Source organism: Hibiscus syriacus, unplaced genomic scaffold (assembly GCF_006381635.1).
Source record: "Hibiscus syriacus cultivar Baekdansim isolate YM2019G1 unplaced genomic scaffold, ASM638163v2 tig00111543_pilon, whole genome shotgun sequence".
Lineage (NCBI taxonomy): Eukaryota > Viridiplantae > Streptophyta > Magnoliopsida > Malvales > Malvaceae > Hibiscus > Hibiscus syriacus.
Genome location: NW_024063116.1, coordinates 869636 through 884930, shown reverse-complemented (window position 1 = coordinate 884930; position 15295 = coordinate 869636). Strand labels below are relative to the sequence as shown.

General features: G+C 33.9%; 1 protein-coding gene and 1 pseudogene across 1 annotated transcript; both read left to right on the top strand.

The window, feature by feature from the left end:
- The first annotated feature begins 12230 nt into the window (after window positions 1-12230).
- Window positions 12231-12882, top strand: LOC120164828 (snakin-2-like). Its single transcript, XM_039174476.1, has 3 exons — window positions 12231-12367; window positions 12453-12495; window positions 12587-12882. Exons 1-3 carry the CDS (start codon window positions 12290-12292, stop codon window positions 12766-12768), a joined length of 303 nt encoding a protein of 100 aa, XP_039030407.1. The 5' UTR covers window positions 12231-12289; the 3' UTR covers window positions 12769-12882.
- Window positions 12883-14094: 1212 nt separating this feature from the next.
- LOC120164829 lies at window positions 14095-14555 on the top strand (annotated as a pseudogene).
- Window positions 14556-15295: the final 740 nt, after the last annotated feature.

Here is a 15295-nt window from a genome sequence, read left to right as displayed (position 1 = left end):
GCAAAGGAAACTTGAAAGTCACTTCCAAACGTCTAACTGATCAAAAGGGAAAGGATGATGAGATGAATGAATATCACATCCAGAACTCTTGCAACCGTAAAAGAAAGGGGGCAACAAAGTACTTGAGTAATCCGAAGAAAGTCTCAAGATCGAAAAATACTTTGAAAGTGTTACAAACTTCTATCTCGAATTTGTATCCCCATTTGGTTAAAGGTCAATACCTCACACCAAGGTCAGTGAAAGTGCAACCAGACCCTTCTGCTCACAGCTATGATAAAGTTAGTGTTTGTGATTTTCACTTGGGGGCATTGGGGCATTCTACGGGAAATTATAGGCCGCTGTTAAAGGAGATAGAGATGCTTATGGAAAAGGGGACATTGACTCAGGAATTGGTGAAACAATGGATGACGAGCTCGAGTGGGGCACCAGAGCCAAATGTATAACACCCGATCTAGTTAAAGGTTGCTGCATCAGAAGAATAATGGGACATCCTAATTATGCAAAAATCATTTTGTTCATCAAGAAATTTTTTGTCATTTGCAACATCTTGTTTGAACATGTTTTTGTCGTTTTTCTCAACTTTTTGAAAGGATTTTTAAATGAACTTACGTCATTTTCCAAAGGTCATGAGCAATGAATCAAGTTTTAATCTTGCAATTCTTTGAATATCAAATGAGTTAAAGGTTGTTTTGCTACTTCATTAATTATATGCTTTTGACAAGAGGCAAGATTATACCTTTTATATCCCATCTAAAAGCCGAAAGAACCGTTGTTGGGTTCCTTACCCAAAATAACACCGAGACTAAACATTGACATCACTTACCCAGCCTCAATAAATCCTGGGGGCATGACGAGGACCTTTCCTGCAAGAAAGACAAGATGAAGCGTAACAGATCAAGGGAATGCTAGGACCACACAAAAAAAGAAATAAAGAAAATCATTGAAATAATTCTATCATGCATTAATTATATTGTTTTCACGTAAATAAGGTTAATCCTGAATATATGTCCCCCTGGGGATACCTCTTTTACGAAGACTTTCATGTATGATATGATGAACAACTCTGTTTCATTTATCCCTTCAAATATATGTATATATACCCCTTGTTGTCCCTTTTTGAGCCTATATTATTTTTCTTCGAATTTAACCCAAACCAAGGATCACCCTCCACACTGGGGGGCAAAGGTGAATAACATATGCTCGCACGAGTGAAGATTATCAGTCCGAATTTTGCTATAGAAGCAAGTCATGACACCATGAGGCAGACCAAATACAAAGCGCTCCAAGATCAAATTGAGTTGACATCATGAAGAGAAAGAAGAGAAATATAGAAAGATAAAAAATTAGAAATGAAAAATGAAAATAAAAAAGGAAAGAAAACTCACCTAAAACTTCAAGACGAGCGGTTCAAACATCTCAAGTCTATCGTGAAACATTGAAGTAAAAAAGAAGAATAGAAGATGCACGAGCAGATTCAAATTAGGCAGAGCAAGGTTGAAGACTGCAAAACGAATTGATCATTGGTTCGATCACCCTTAAACACTTGTTTGAGCCTATTTATCCATTTCTTTCATAACCATGAGCCATGACCTACATTACATGCCTGAAAAGCCCCTTCTAATCATACATGGATTTCTAAGTGGAGAGACTATCTTCAGATTTCATTTTTCCCCTCAGGTTCAATTGTATTTGTAAATAGTTTTTTTTTCAAAAATAAAATCTTTAATGCATGATAGGAAAAAAATATAAAAGGAGGGTTCAAGACGTAAAATTTTAGATGACGTCTTGAAACCAAAGGAGAATTCGAGTTGAAAACCTAAAAAGGCAGTTTGAACACAAAGATTGCCAACTACTGTACAAAAGGGTGATCTAATACATCTCCTGATAAAGCATCACACAGTCCAAAGGCGCTCACGAATGCTGAAAACTAGTGAACATTTCCAGAAGAGAAGCAAAATGGTTGCCTCATCAGATCAATAAAACGCCATAATCAAGGATACAAGAAGCTAACCTGAAACACGTTTCCTTCCCAAGTTAGCCTAAGCCTTTTGTCAGCATTAATCTTTACTCTTTTCAAATGTATATAATTTTTGAAGGATAAAAAGAGAATTTGACTTATTTGATATTCATTGAACTCTTGTTTTACAAGTTGTTTTGATTGCGAGTATGAAGAAAATGACAGTATTTTTGAAATTTATTCATAAATTTTTTACATTCTCTAAAAATAAGAGAAATGATAAAAACATTTTCAAACAGGACAAGTTTCAAACGTGAAAAGTCCTTGCAGATGGTGAGGCTCATTATGCCTCTATTGGAAGAAAGAGAATAAGCGGTGCTAGAACATGAAGCATTCCACAACCTTGAAGCAAACGGTCCAAGAGATCAGAATGGATGAAGGAAGAAATTATAGTATTTCCTTGTGACGTTGTCAGTAACCCGTCAGGAAGAATAAGCGATGCCAGAACATGAAGCATTTTGTGATCGTAAAGCAGATGGTCTAAGAAATCAGAATAGATGAAGAACACTTTCTTGGGTTGTCATCAGTAACTCATCAAGAAATAGATGCTACCATATTTGAAAGGAGCACATATCTCAGCCCGAATGAAAATGCAAGACATTGTGTTAGAAGGGTTGATCACTTCTTAAGTAGCATGAAGAAAAGCCTTCAAACTATTTGACAACACTACTGTGTAGTGACACCAGAATGAGAACATTCAAGTTATGATATGTTGGGGCACGACTGAACCCACATCAGGTTGAGATGACAAGATTCAGACCGAGGAGGCATGAAGAATGAGCCTTACAATTTGAGGTGATGGGGTATTTTGAAGGCCCGTACCAATAAAAGACAATGTTGGGGCACGACTGAACCCACATCGTGTTGAGATGACAAGATTCAGACCAAGAAGGCATTGAGAATGAGCCTTACAATCTGAGTTGTTGGGGCACTAGTGAAGTCACGTTTCAGCTAGAGGTATTAATGTGGGGCATCTTTGGAAACCCATGATTATATGTGGATAGATCATTGAATTGAACAAATAATTCCAATGGGATAGGAACAGATGAAGAGTGAAAATGGTGAAACAGTGACAGTGGGGTTTATTGTATATGATTATTTTGTCCATCATCAGTTGCATTACTCTTGTGATTTCCGCTGAGTTTTGGTATCCTTGTAATACCATACAAAAACTCTGAGCGCTATGCAAAAGAGCTTCTCCGGTTGAAAGATATGGGTAGAAGCTGCAATAAAAAATGAATATGTTGTCAAATGATATGATGATGAATCAATGTTGCGATCATGTGTTGTTCCATTACCCTGGATGAAGGTTATCTTATGCAACTCCAAGGTTAAAATGAGAAATGATGTGGTGACATGAAGAATTAGGATAGAACCTCCTTGGGATGTGCTGTAAGAGTCAAATCAGAAAGGATGCTGATATCCCATTGATCTTTATGAAGTTTGGCGTAGTCATATACATAGTCTCCAAAAATGGGGAAACAGGATCATGTTTATGACCATAGCAAGAAGTTGAGAGAGAACAATTTCTCTGAAATGAAGAAAGTAAACAAAGACGGCAAGAAGATAAAAGAAGATCAGAGGGCTCTTCCAAAATGCAAATTGAAAATTATGAGTTTCTACACGAGGTATATGAAGCAAACCCAGGAAAAGAATGATCAAGTATAAGAAGACTGAGTTCACCACTTTGAGGGCAAATGAAGATTAAATCGACATTTATGCATTCATGAGAACATCATTTGCATAAAAGATAATGCATTACACTGATACATTTAATTGCATTAGTGTTTCATGCATAAACACATGATTTTGACAGGTCTTCCATTGAAAAGAGAAGATGCAGGATGTTAAAATCCCAAGTTAAAATGAAGATTTCAAGCCTCAAAGGCAAGGAGTTACGTTTAAAGAGGCATACCCTGAAGAACAGAGAGGTCTAATCCACATAAGAAGCATTGCTTTGAAGTGAAGACCATCAGATGTAGAAGAAAAACAAAGATTTTCGTGTATGAAGAGAGACTTGCACACATGAGATTGGAGCAAAGTCAATCTTAAGCCTTCACCGAAAATGAGGGAAGCAAATCAATTTATAAGCCTTCACTGAAGAATAGTAAAGCACCACCTTGAGCCTTACAGAAGAATAGTGAAGCAAACTCATCAGTAAGTCTTTCGAGCATGATGCTTAAATCCTTCGGGTCATCTGTAAGCCTTTAGAGCAAGATGATAAGTCCTTCGGGCCATCCATAAGACCTTCAGGTAGGATGTTTTCACATGAATTTGGAAATAAAAAATGATGTTTTAAGAAGATGGAATTTTTGAAAACGAAGAATGCGATTTTCAAAATTTCACAATTTATAAGTCCTTCGGGCCATCAGTAAGTCTTTCGAGCATGATGCTTAAATCCTTCGGGTCATCTGTAAGCCTTTAGAGCAAGATGACAAGTCCTTCGGGCCATCCATAAAACCTTCGGGTAGGATGTTTTCACATGAATTTGAAAATGAAAAATGATGTTTTAAGAAGATGGAATTTTTGAAAACGAAGAATGCGATTTTCAAAATTTCACAATTTATAAGTCCTTCGAGCCATCAGTAAGTCTTTTGAGCATGATGCTTAAATCCTTCGGGTCATCTGTAAGCCTTTAGAGCAAGATGACAAGTCCTTCGGGTCATCCATAAAATCTTCAGGTATGATGTTTTCACATGAATTTGAAAATGAAAAATGATGTTTTAAGAAGATGAAATTTTTGAAAACGAAGAATGCGATTTTCAAAATTTCACAATTTATAAGTCTTTTGGGCCATCAGTAAGTCTTTCGAGCATGATGCTTAAATCATTCGGGTCATCTATAAGCCTTTAGAGCAAGATGATAAGTCCTTCGGGCCATCCATAAAACCTTCGGGTAGGATGTTTTCACATGAATTTGAAAATGAAAAAAATGATGTTTAAATCCTTCGAGCCATTAGTAAGCCTTTCGAGCATGATGCTTAAATCCTTCGGGTCATTTGTGAGTCTCTCGAGCAAGAGAGTAAATCCTTCGGGTCATCCATAAGACCTTCGGGCAGGATGTTTTTCACCAAGATGTTGGAGCAAACCATCAGATTATTAAATGTGGAAGGAAATCGAAAAGTTCTCAAGTACAAGGAAGACGATCAAGTGATTAAAAGGAAACGCTCGTGAAGAGTCATTAACCGATTCAAGGTCCTAGAAAGGAAGAGGTTCAAATGGCAGTCAAGTCAAGGAAGACTCTGGCATTTAGTTGCGGCAAGACAAGCTCGCACAAGAGAAATGGATTCGAAAGGATTCTCTTAAATTCTAAATTTTTGAGTATAATATTTTTCAAATATTCAAGCATATATTCATGATTGATAATGTTTGATTTTCAGGTTCGACCTTCGAAGCAAATCAAACTTAAGCCTTCACAAAAGAGTAGTGAAGCAAATCATCTATAAGCCTTCATAAAGAAGTAGTGAAGCAAGAAGAAGATGTTCGAGTTCCATACTCCCTATATAAAGGGGGAGCGAACCCGTTTGAAAAAGATGTCCGAGTTTTATACTCCCTAGAGAAAGAGGGAGCGAACCCATTTGAAGAAGATGTCCGAGTTCTATACTTCCTGAAGAAAGAGGGAGCTAACCCGTTTGAAGAAGATGTCCGAGTTTTATACTTCCTGAAGAAAGAGGGAGTGAACCCGTAAGAAGAAGATGTTCGAGTTCCATGCTTCCTAGAGAATGAGGGAGCGAACCCGTTTGTTGAAGATTGTTCGAGTCTTATACTCTCTGAAGAAATAGGAAACATACACGATTGTTGAAGATTGTTCGAGTCTTATACTCTCTGAAGAATTAGAGAGTAGACACGATTGTTGAAAATTGTTCGAGTCTTATACTCTCTGAAGAAATAGAGAACAAACACGAATGTTGAAAATTGTTCGAGTCTTATACTCTCTGAAGAAATAGGGAGCAGACACATTTGTTGAAGATTTGTTCAAGTCCTAAACTCTCTGAAGGAATAGGAAGCGGATACGTTTGTTGAAGATCTAGTTCTATACTCCCTAAAGAAAGAGGGAGCGAACCCGTTTTCAAAAGATTTCTCGAGTTCTATACTCCCTGAAGCAATAGGGAGCGAACCCGTTGGTCGAATATTATTCAAAGAAGAGGGAGCAGATCCCTCAGCAAGTTTTAAAACACGAAGATGGAACTAGACAAAAACTGGTTGTCATTTTTGTCTTTACCCTATTCTTGTTAACATAAGAATACGCAAAGAGGGACAGTTGTAGACACCCGTTTTTGACCGAGATTAAAAATATATATTATATTGATTATTATTATTATTATTATTATATTAATATATTATTATTAATAATACTAATAATTTATAATTACATATTTTGTAGCTCAAGCCCACTACAACAAAAGCAATCCCGGTGCCCAATGCAAATCCAATAAAAATCCAACAGCCCCAAAATAATTACAAGTAAATCAGTTTAAGCACAGGAGCTGTTCCCATCCATGTGCATGAGTGGCAGCCAATCACGCCAACATCTCAAGCTATCACCATTGTTGGAGCCAATCTGCAACAATAGCCAACTATTATCTCCAAAGTCAAAGAATCATTCATCCACCACCGAAAGATCAAGCAAATGTCAAAAGCAAGTTACCTACTTTCACTATTCCTACCAAATAAAGCAATGAAGAAAAAAAAGGAAAGAAAGATAAACGGATTTGATGAAGAAAAATGGTAACATGTGAGTTTTTTGCTACCTAGAAAAGGGAGAGGAAACGGGGGCTCTAGAGGAAAGAAAAAACAAAAAAATCTCATAATATAGGGAGGGAGAAGTAAGCGATAATACGGAAACAAAGGAGGGATTCGAAAGCAATGGTGTAAATCCTATCTTTACACATTCGAAAAATCAGAGAACATTTGTAAGAGGATATTGGATCCTCCTTTTTCCGAGAAGAAAGCAAATAACATTTCATTGGTATTTTCCATCTTTCTTTCAATGCTTTATGTCTGCCTTTATTTCGAAACAAATAGAAAATAAGAGATAGGAAAGAATTTCATTTTATTATCTTCTTCGCTTGCTATCCCATCGTTACCAGAGTATATGTCACCGGGAGTAACGAGTTTATCCGATTTGTGAGTTCGGATTAACGTCAGGGGAAGGATTTGGGAGTCCTTAGGTTCCTATAATTTTACAGGTTAGTCTTGGGGTTATTTAAAGATGTAGAACGTAAAAAAAAAGGTTTTCATCGGCTTACCTTTATTCTCGCCTGTGTTCGTCACCGGAATAGAGAGTTTTAGAACTCTCGGTTTGAGAAGGGGAAGGAGGGTTTGAGTGAGTCTTAGGTATATTATAGGCTTACCTTGTTGATGTGGTAGTCGTAGCGAGTAGTCACCGGGGAAGTTGCTTGTGCCGAGAGTCAAAGCCCTTAGGACTCTCGGTGGAAAACGAATGGGAAAGAAAGAAGAGGAGGAACCATGGGTTCTGTGAAGAAGATAGAAAGAGGTTGAGATAATGCGGCTATAGGGTTTAGTTTATGTTTAAAATAATATATGTATTAATTAATTAAAATGGCAATGATTCAGTGTTCATTAACCCGTGCTTTTATGAACAAGGGTAAATAAGTTAGGCGATCCCTCTTATTTTGTCTCCATTTCACCTTAGTCATGCCTTCATTTATTTTTCCTTTTAATTTTGGTTTACATTTTTTGGTAATTTTATTTTAGTCCTATTCGAACCTTTAATATTTATTTGAAAAATTTTCATATGAGCCCTTGATTTTTTTATCCTGCTCTTTGTTTTATTTTTTAATTCGTTTTAGTCATTCCATATTTTTATTTAACTTACTAGATCCATTACATTTATGCCTATTTTCATTTATTTATTTTCTTTTCAGCATTTATGTGTGTACCTTTTAATTTACCATTTATTGTATTACATTTTGTTTCACAGTTCGGCATTTATGTAATTTAGCCTTTAATTTTGTGTGTAAATCATTAACTTTGTTTCTTTTTGTTCATATTCTACGTTGATTAGTTTATTATCTCCATATTGTGTATTAATTTTGAAATAATTAGGTGTCAAAATGGAATGTTGTAATCGTGCATTTCCTTTATAAAATCTGTCCTTTTATGTTTGCATGTATGCATGGAATATTTTGTATGTCTTACACCATTTGTTTCCCTATTAGCTTGCATTTCCCCCTTAATTTCAGTGTTTATTGTTTGGTCATGATGTGCATTTCTTTTTACTATGATTTATTAGTATGTTTTCCATATTTGTTGTAATACACTTAGTCTTTATATGCATTCCTTTAGTTCGCATGTTCACATCATAACTCTAAATAGGTGTACAAATAGTTTGCCATAACGATGGATAATAGTTTGCATGACATATATTTTATATTATTAATTTTTGCATGTTAAGTATATAGTATAATAAAGATTTTTTTATGAAAAACAATATCTCTTTTATATATATATAAATATATAATGATTTCTTTATTTTATTTTATTTACCTTTTATATGTATATTAAATATAATTTGAACAAAACATTGAAATAATCTTTTGAATGGATGATCCATAAAAAATGCGCCTTAACTAACAAAGAGTGTGTTTTTTAGGATTGTCTGTATAAAACAATTTTCTTCTTGAATTTTTTGTTCTATTAAGGGATCAAAAATTAAATTAAAATTGAACTTGTAAAATTTATTGTAAAGACGTTAATTAATCGATTAGGTACCGATTTAGGGCATTGTGGGGGTGCTAATCCTTCACCACATGTAATCGACTCCCGTACTCATTTTCTGGTAATGCAGACTCCAATTTGTTGTTTTAATTAAAATTAATTTTTATTTAAAATGACAAAACGTTTTTTGGGTGCCCAATCACACCCTAATCAAGGATTGGTGGCGACTCCTCGAACCGTATTTATTTAAGAAATCCCAAAATTTTCGAAACGAGGGGTTTTTTAAAATCACATTGTTTTAATTAAAAATTTATCATAAAGAGAATTATTAAAAATGACGTGGTTTTCAAAATCTCGCTCCCCACGTCAAAAATTGTTTCGACAGGATTTTCTAACAAATTCACTAATTTGTTCTTTCTTTTTACAGGATCAAGAGATAACCTTTACACTCCTTAGTTTTCCACTTTGCTAAACTAGAACCAATCCCATTTACAAAAGGTAAAAATAAGTGAACAAATAAAACCTATTAAAGGTAGGGTGTTTACAAATTAAAGATCACAAGAACAAAATATTTACAAGAGAAAGTAAAATATAGATGAAAAACTCTTCTCTTGTGTTTGATTGCTTGGATAGGTGTTCTAACCCTTGTCTTAAACTTGTATTTATATGTTGGCATGATGTTGTGCTCGTTTCTAGCTGTTGGGAGTCTTTTAGAGCCGCTGGGGACGTTTTTCTCTGCAAAATAAAAATGTCCAGTACAGAGTGTATCGGTACTCCATAGGGAGTATCGGTACTACCTTTGTTATTTTTAAATAAAACTAGTCATTACTAGTCATTGGGCTTGATGGTATCGATACTAAGCCTTTGGGTATCGATACCATTTTTGCATTATGGAATTTGAGCAAAACTGGAAGTATCGTAGTATCGATACTATCTAGTGAGTATCGATACTTCCCTTACCTTTGGTATCAGTACCATATGAACAATATCGGTACTGTTCATGAGGTATCGATACTGTAAGAACAATATCGGTATTGTTTGACCAGAAAAATATTTTGTGCTCAATTCCAAGTTAAATGGACTTTGAATTATTTTTGAAAACTTTAAATAAATTGAATTCAAGTCAAAAAAACATTTTGCCTTAATTGTTATATCAAAATATAGTTCAACAGATACCCTGAGTCAGAATTCAACTTCTATTTTGTTAGAACTTGCTCCGAAGTCCACGAATTGAAGATCGAAAGTGAGGATGTCGAAATGTTTCAATCGAGATTCATGGGTTTTATGACATTTTCCGATAAAATAACTATCAAATATAAGCTCATGGGTCGAGGCAAACCGACCTATGAAATTTAGAATCGAACGACCATCATCTACGATGATCGATGACTACCGATAATGGCGTCCAACATCGACAAACAGTGGAAGATCACATTATGTTTTTATTTTTATTTTAAATTAATTTTATATTAAATAATAATAAAAATATCATATCATATAAAACTAAAACTAATTCAAAAATTCAATAAATAAATTAAAAATAAAAATTAAAAAATAAAAAATAATACTCAATAAATAATGATGTATTTTAAGTCGAAAAATAATACTACTAAACCTAAGCATTATAAAGATCGAGTTGATGACAGCTCCGGTTGCCCAAAAAAAAGGATATGGAATTCATTCCAACACTTCCTAGCCCATGGATAAGTATTAATCACTACAACTCTGATACAGCTGTCCAATTGATTAGGCTCAGCATTATCATTGTTAAACGACACTTAACTTGCCAAGTAGGCAATTAAATCAATGCTCGATGCCTCCAAATGCAGTAACATCACTCCTTTCCCAGAGTTGTTAGCTCAATCCCTTTCGCTTCTCGTTTTGGCTGCATCCATTCATGTGATTAGACAGCCTGAATGGAAATATATACACATGAAACCGACTTTTACAGGATTCACTGTTTTACAACTCGTGTCGAAAATTCACTGATTCGGAAAAAAACTATAAAAAATGTAAAAAATTAATTAAAGTTACTTTCCTAATATCTTAATCTAAATTTTATACTATACCAAAAGATACTGAAGTTATAGTATTAGTATGCATGCGATGTCCTTGGAAAATAAGTATAATCAGTTAACAATTTCTTTTGAATAGAATTAGTTAACAAAATTATACTAATGTTTATAGATCATTATTTACAAATAATTTCTCACCTGGGTCACAATAATGTTACTTTAAGAAATCAACTTGAGTTTGTATCTTTTTTTGACATAACTTCCAGTTTATCTATATCTTTGTTACCATATTCAATATGCTCTGGTTAATCATACGAATTATCATACACCAATTGCCTTCACAAAGTTAAAATGTTCTATATTTTAACAATGTGCGCTAATAATTTGTGATGGATGCATGGCATTGAGAAAAGCATAAACATGCTAAATTAATCCAAGAAAAGGAGAAAAATAGCCGATGATTTGTCATGGATGCCATTGAATTTGCATCAAACGGCAAACTATTAGCTGGCGATGGAGGTGGTTGAATTATTGCTATATTTAAGTTGTAAAACAAGTTTGCTTTACATTCCCGCGCCTCTAATACTTGATATGGATACTCTATGAAGGAGATTACATGTGGTTTGTATTTTGACGATTTTATTTTTTGCGCATTGAAAAGTCACACGTGTGTCAGTCAGGAATAAGTCAAAGATGGGTTGTACTTGATTTGCCAATGAATACTGGATTCATATACAACTCTACAGCAGGACATATGTTTTTTACAGCCGAGAATGAAGATATTATCAGAACAATCCAAGTTTACATGTCTACTTATTAAACCCATAAAAAGCTTCCTTGGCAGAGCTGGTAAGATAATAATGAGAAGCAATTCAGAAAATTTGCCTTACTTTATTTTTCCAGATGGTTCCACTGGGGCTTTTCCTCCACCAGATATTCCCCGACAATCCACCGTTTCACGTTTCCTTTTTCTACTATGTTACAATGCACATTTAGGGATAGATATACTATTTAAATTTAATGAATTTTGATTTAATTTGATTCTATTAAAATATATTTTTTAAAATATTAAAGTTTACGTTTATTTTCAGATTGGTTTGAATTTAAATTTTAAGTGAAAAATATATAATCAGATCTAATTCAAAAAATAATATAATTATACTTTATATATTTAAAGATAATTATAATAATATTTTTTATATTATTTTGTCAGTCAAATTTCTATTTTTATTAAATAAAATAAATAATTTTTTCATAAATATATTTTTTCAGATCAAATTAAATTAAAATCAGAATTTATCACATAAAAAATTCAAATTCAGATAAAATAAAATCATCCTAAACTTAATCAAATTACATTAAAAATTAAAAGTGTATACTTTTTGAATGAGGTCAAATTAACTAGAAACCCGTGCACATCCACTAACCCTCTTTCCATGGTATTACTCCTTTGCTCTCTCCCTTAACAATTTTTTTTGGCTATAAATACGAGAAATTCTCCTCTTGTTTTCCGCACATAACAGTAAGATATAGACACGAGAAACCAAACACAAGTCTCTCCATTTTTTGTTTCGGTCATGGCTATCTCCAAGGCTTTGATTGCCTCACTTCTCATTTCTCTTCTCCTTGTCCAACTTGTCGGTGCTGATCAACTGGTAAAGCTTGACCACTTTTTTTTCTTGAATGATTGCTAGATGAGAAGTAACCTTAATTTAAGCTACACGTTGATGTGAAACACAGGTCACAAGTGCTAGCAAGGGAACCGCTCCCCCAACGGAAATCGGTAAATATCATCGATCCTCGGTGGTATCGAGAAATTGGACTGAGACACTTCATTGACATATCGATTTGTGTTTGTTTGTTTGTTTTTTCAGACTGCGGTGGGGCGTGTGCGGCGAGGTGCCGGTTATCATCGAGGCCACACCTATGCAATAGGGCTTGCGGGACATGCTGCGCACGCTGCAACTGTGTTCCACCGGGTACCGCCGGGAACCAAGAAATGTGCCCTTGCTATGCTAGCTTGACCACCCACGGTGGCAGACGCAAGTGCCCTTGAGTTTTTAATCAATTTGGAATTTCTCCTTTCAGCTTTGTGGTGAAATAAACGAATTGCATGGTGTAAGAATAAATAAATTAAAAGTGTGTCATTCGTGAAGCACAACTCATTTAGTTAGTGGTTTCTTTCCTTTCTTTTTGCGACGTTATATGACTAATGATTTGTTAGCTTGAATTTTAATGTGTTATATTTTAACGAATAATAATGAAGTTTGTAATCATATTTGGTGAATAGTATTTTGATTTTTAATGCATGTACGTGTGTTCTAAATGGGTTTGGTAGGGCAAATGATCAGCCTTGGAAAAAGAAGACAACCTGTGTCCTAAAAAACAAACGATTATATGCCTGGTTCTTAAAGGATGAGTTGTAAAAGCATACTAAATTGATTATATTTTAAAGAGGAGTGTTTATGCTCAGTTTAACCCTTTATATAATCATTGTTTAAAAGAATCTTCTATTTCAAGATTGAATTCAAACAAACTTCATTTACATCTCGATCAATATTGGTCCTAGATGCTCTTAATTATCTCGATCAATATGATCCTAGGTGCTCTTAATTTGTATCGTGGAAGACGTAAATTTTCTCGACATATCAGCGGGGCAAAGCGTCATGGGAAATTTTAAAAACAAATTAAATATGGAAATCGAATTGGATGTTGATCATATAGTCCATATTGGGAAAATAAATATGATTAAATATCTTTCATTCATTTATTTATTGGACAGTAAAAATGAAATGAGGAAAAATGGCAGATAACTTAATCCATATCTCTGCTCATTAGTCATTATTGATTATTCTGACAATTAAACATCAACGTACTTTACCTTAGGGTAGAATCCAGCACATGTATCTAGAATATTACCTCTCTAGCCCTAGAGATGGCATGAGACTTGAGGGTTTGATTTGAGCTGATTAGATTGAGTTTTTTTTTTAAAAATAAATTCGAATTTAGGTTTAGTCAGATTTTTTTAAATGTGATGTTTGAGTCATGTTAGAATTAAATTTAGAGTAAAAATATCTAACCTGATTAGATATAAAAAAAATATAATTTTACTTATATAATTACAACAATACTCCTATATATATTTTATTTTTTTCAATTAAATTATTATTTTTATTGAATAAAAATAATATTTTTATTATTATTTTGGGTGAATTCAGATTTTATCTCAAAAAATCAAGTTAGATTCAAGTCAAGTCATTGATATAAAATTTTTAAATTGAGCCGAAATCCGGCCCAAGTCCAACCCATGCCCATCCTGTCTAGCTCGCTTAAATAGCATAGCAGGTCAGCCCCTGTTGATCATACATTTTGTTTCCAAGTAATGGCCGTCTCCAGGACTCTTTTACATCTGCTTCTTGTTTCTCTTTTTGCTGTTACTTTATCTTGCTCAGTCGCCTGATCCAATGGTAAAATCCCATTTCTATATAATGTTGTTCTTAATATTCCTATATACCATGTAAGATTCTGGCCCATTTTTATGTATTGCAGGTGATCAAGAACACGGCAGAAGAACATTCCATGACTGATGAGGAAATAGGTAACAATTAGTAATTTCATTTTTTTGTTTCAATGTTATAAATGATGTTTATGCTTGGTTTAGATTGTGACGAAGCTTGTGGGGAGAGATGCAAGTTATCGTCGAGGCCGAACCTTTGAAAGAGAGCATGTGGTACGTGCTGCGATCGGTGCCATTGTGTCCCTCCGGGGACCTCCGGCAACTATGATGTGTGCCCATGCCACCGTGACATGACCACCCACGGCGGCAGGCATAAATGCCCTTAATAAACCTTATAATCTGGTTTAATTACGAGTTAAAGTAAAATTTTATTGTAGGATTTTCGAAGTAACTAAATAATATTTTAATTGCAGTGTAAAAGATATATGTGGTCCAAAGTAATATGTAATTTAGTAATGAATGCATTGCAAATCCTACAAGATTGAATAAGAGCATCCTAATGGTTTTTATACTCACCTTTACTGTACTTTTACAACTTTTTAGTTTCTTTATGATTAGTTATCTTTTTAGTTTTCAACAAACGATCAATATCATGAAAAAAAATCACAATAAAAAATATTCTTTCATGTTATAATCCCTTAAAATTTATTAAGGTCAGTGTTGATTAATTTTAACAATTTAGAATTCCTTACCACACTACTGAAAGGAATTTTTTTGTGATATGATCCAAATTATATGATTCACATTTTCCAATTTCTTTATTTTTTAAAGAATTAATTTTATTTAAAATAAGAAATATCCAAATTATAATAAAGATTTACCATCACAATTATAAATTTAGCATGTAATTAGAAATTTTTCTATAATCATTGAAACAAAACTGTCAACTTAAGATAGCATAAAGACCATAAAGAAAAGATTAAAACTCTAATCAAGAAACTCGAACAAAGATAGATACAAATACACCTGATCACATCAACAAACGAACCACAAAAGTAGATCGAGCTATTGAAAGACATCCGACAAACCACAAATCAAACTCAAGTAATGTGAAAACCACAAACTA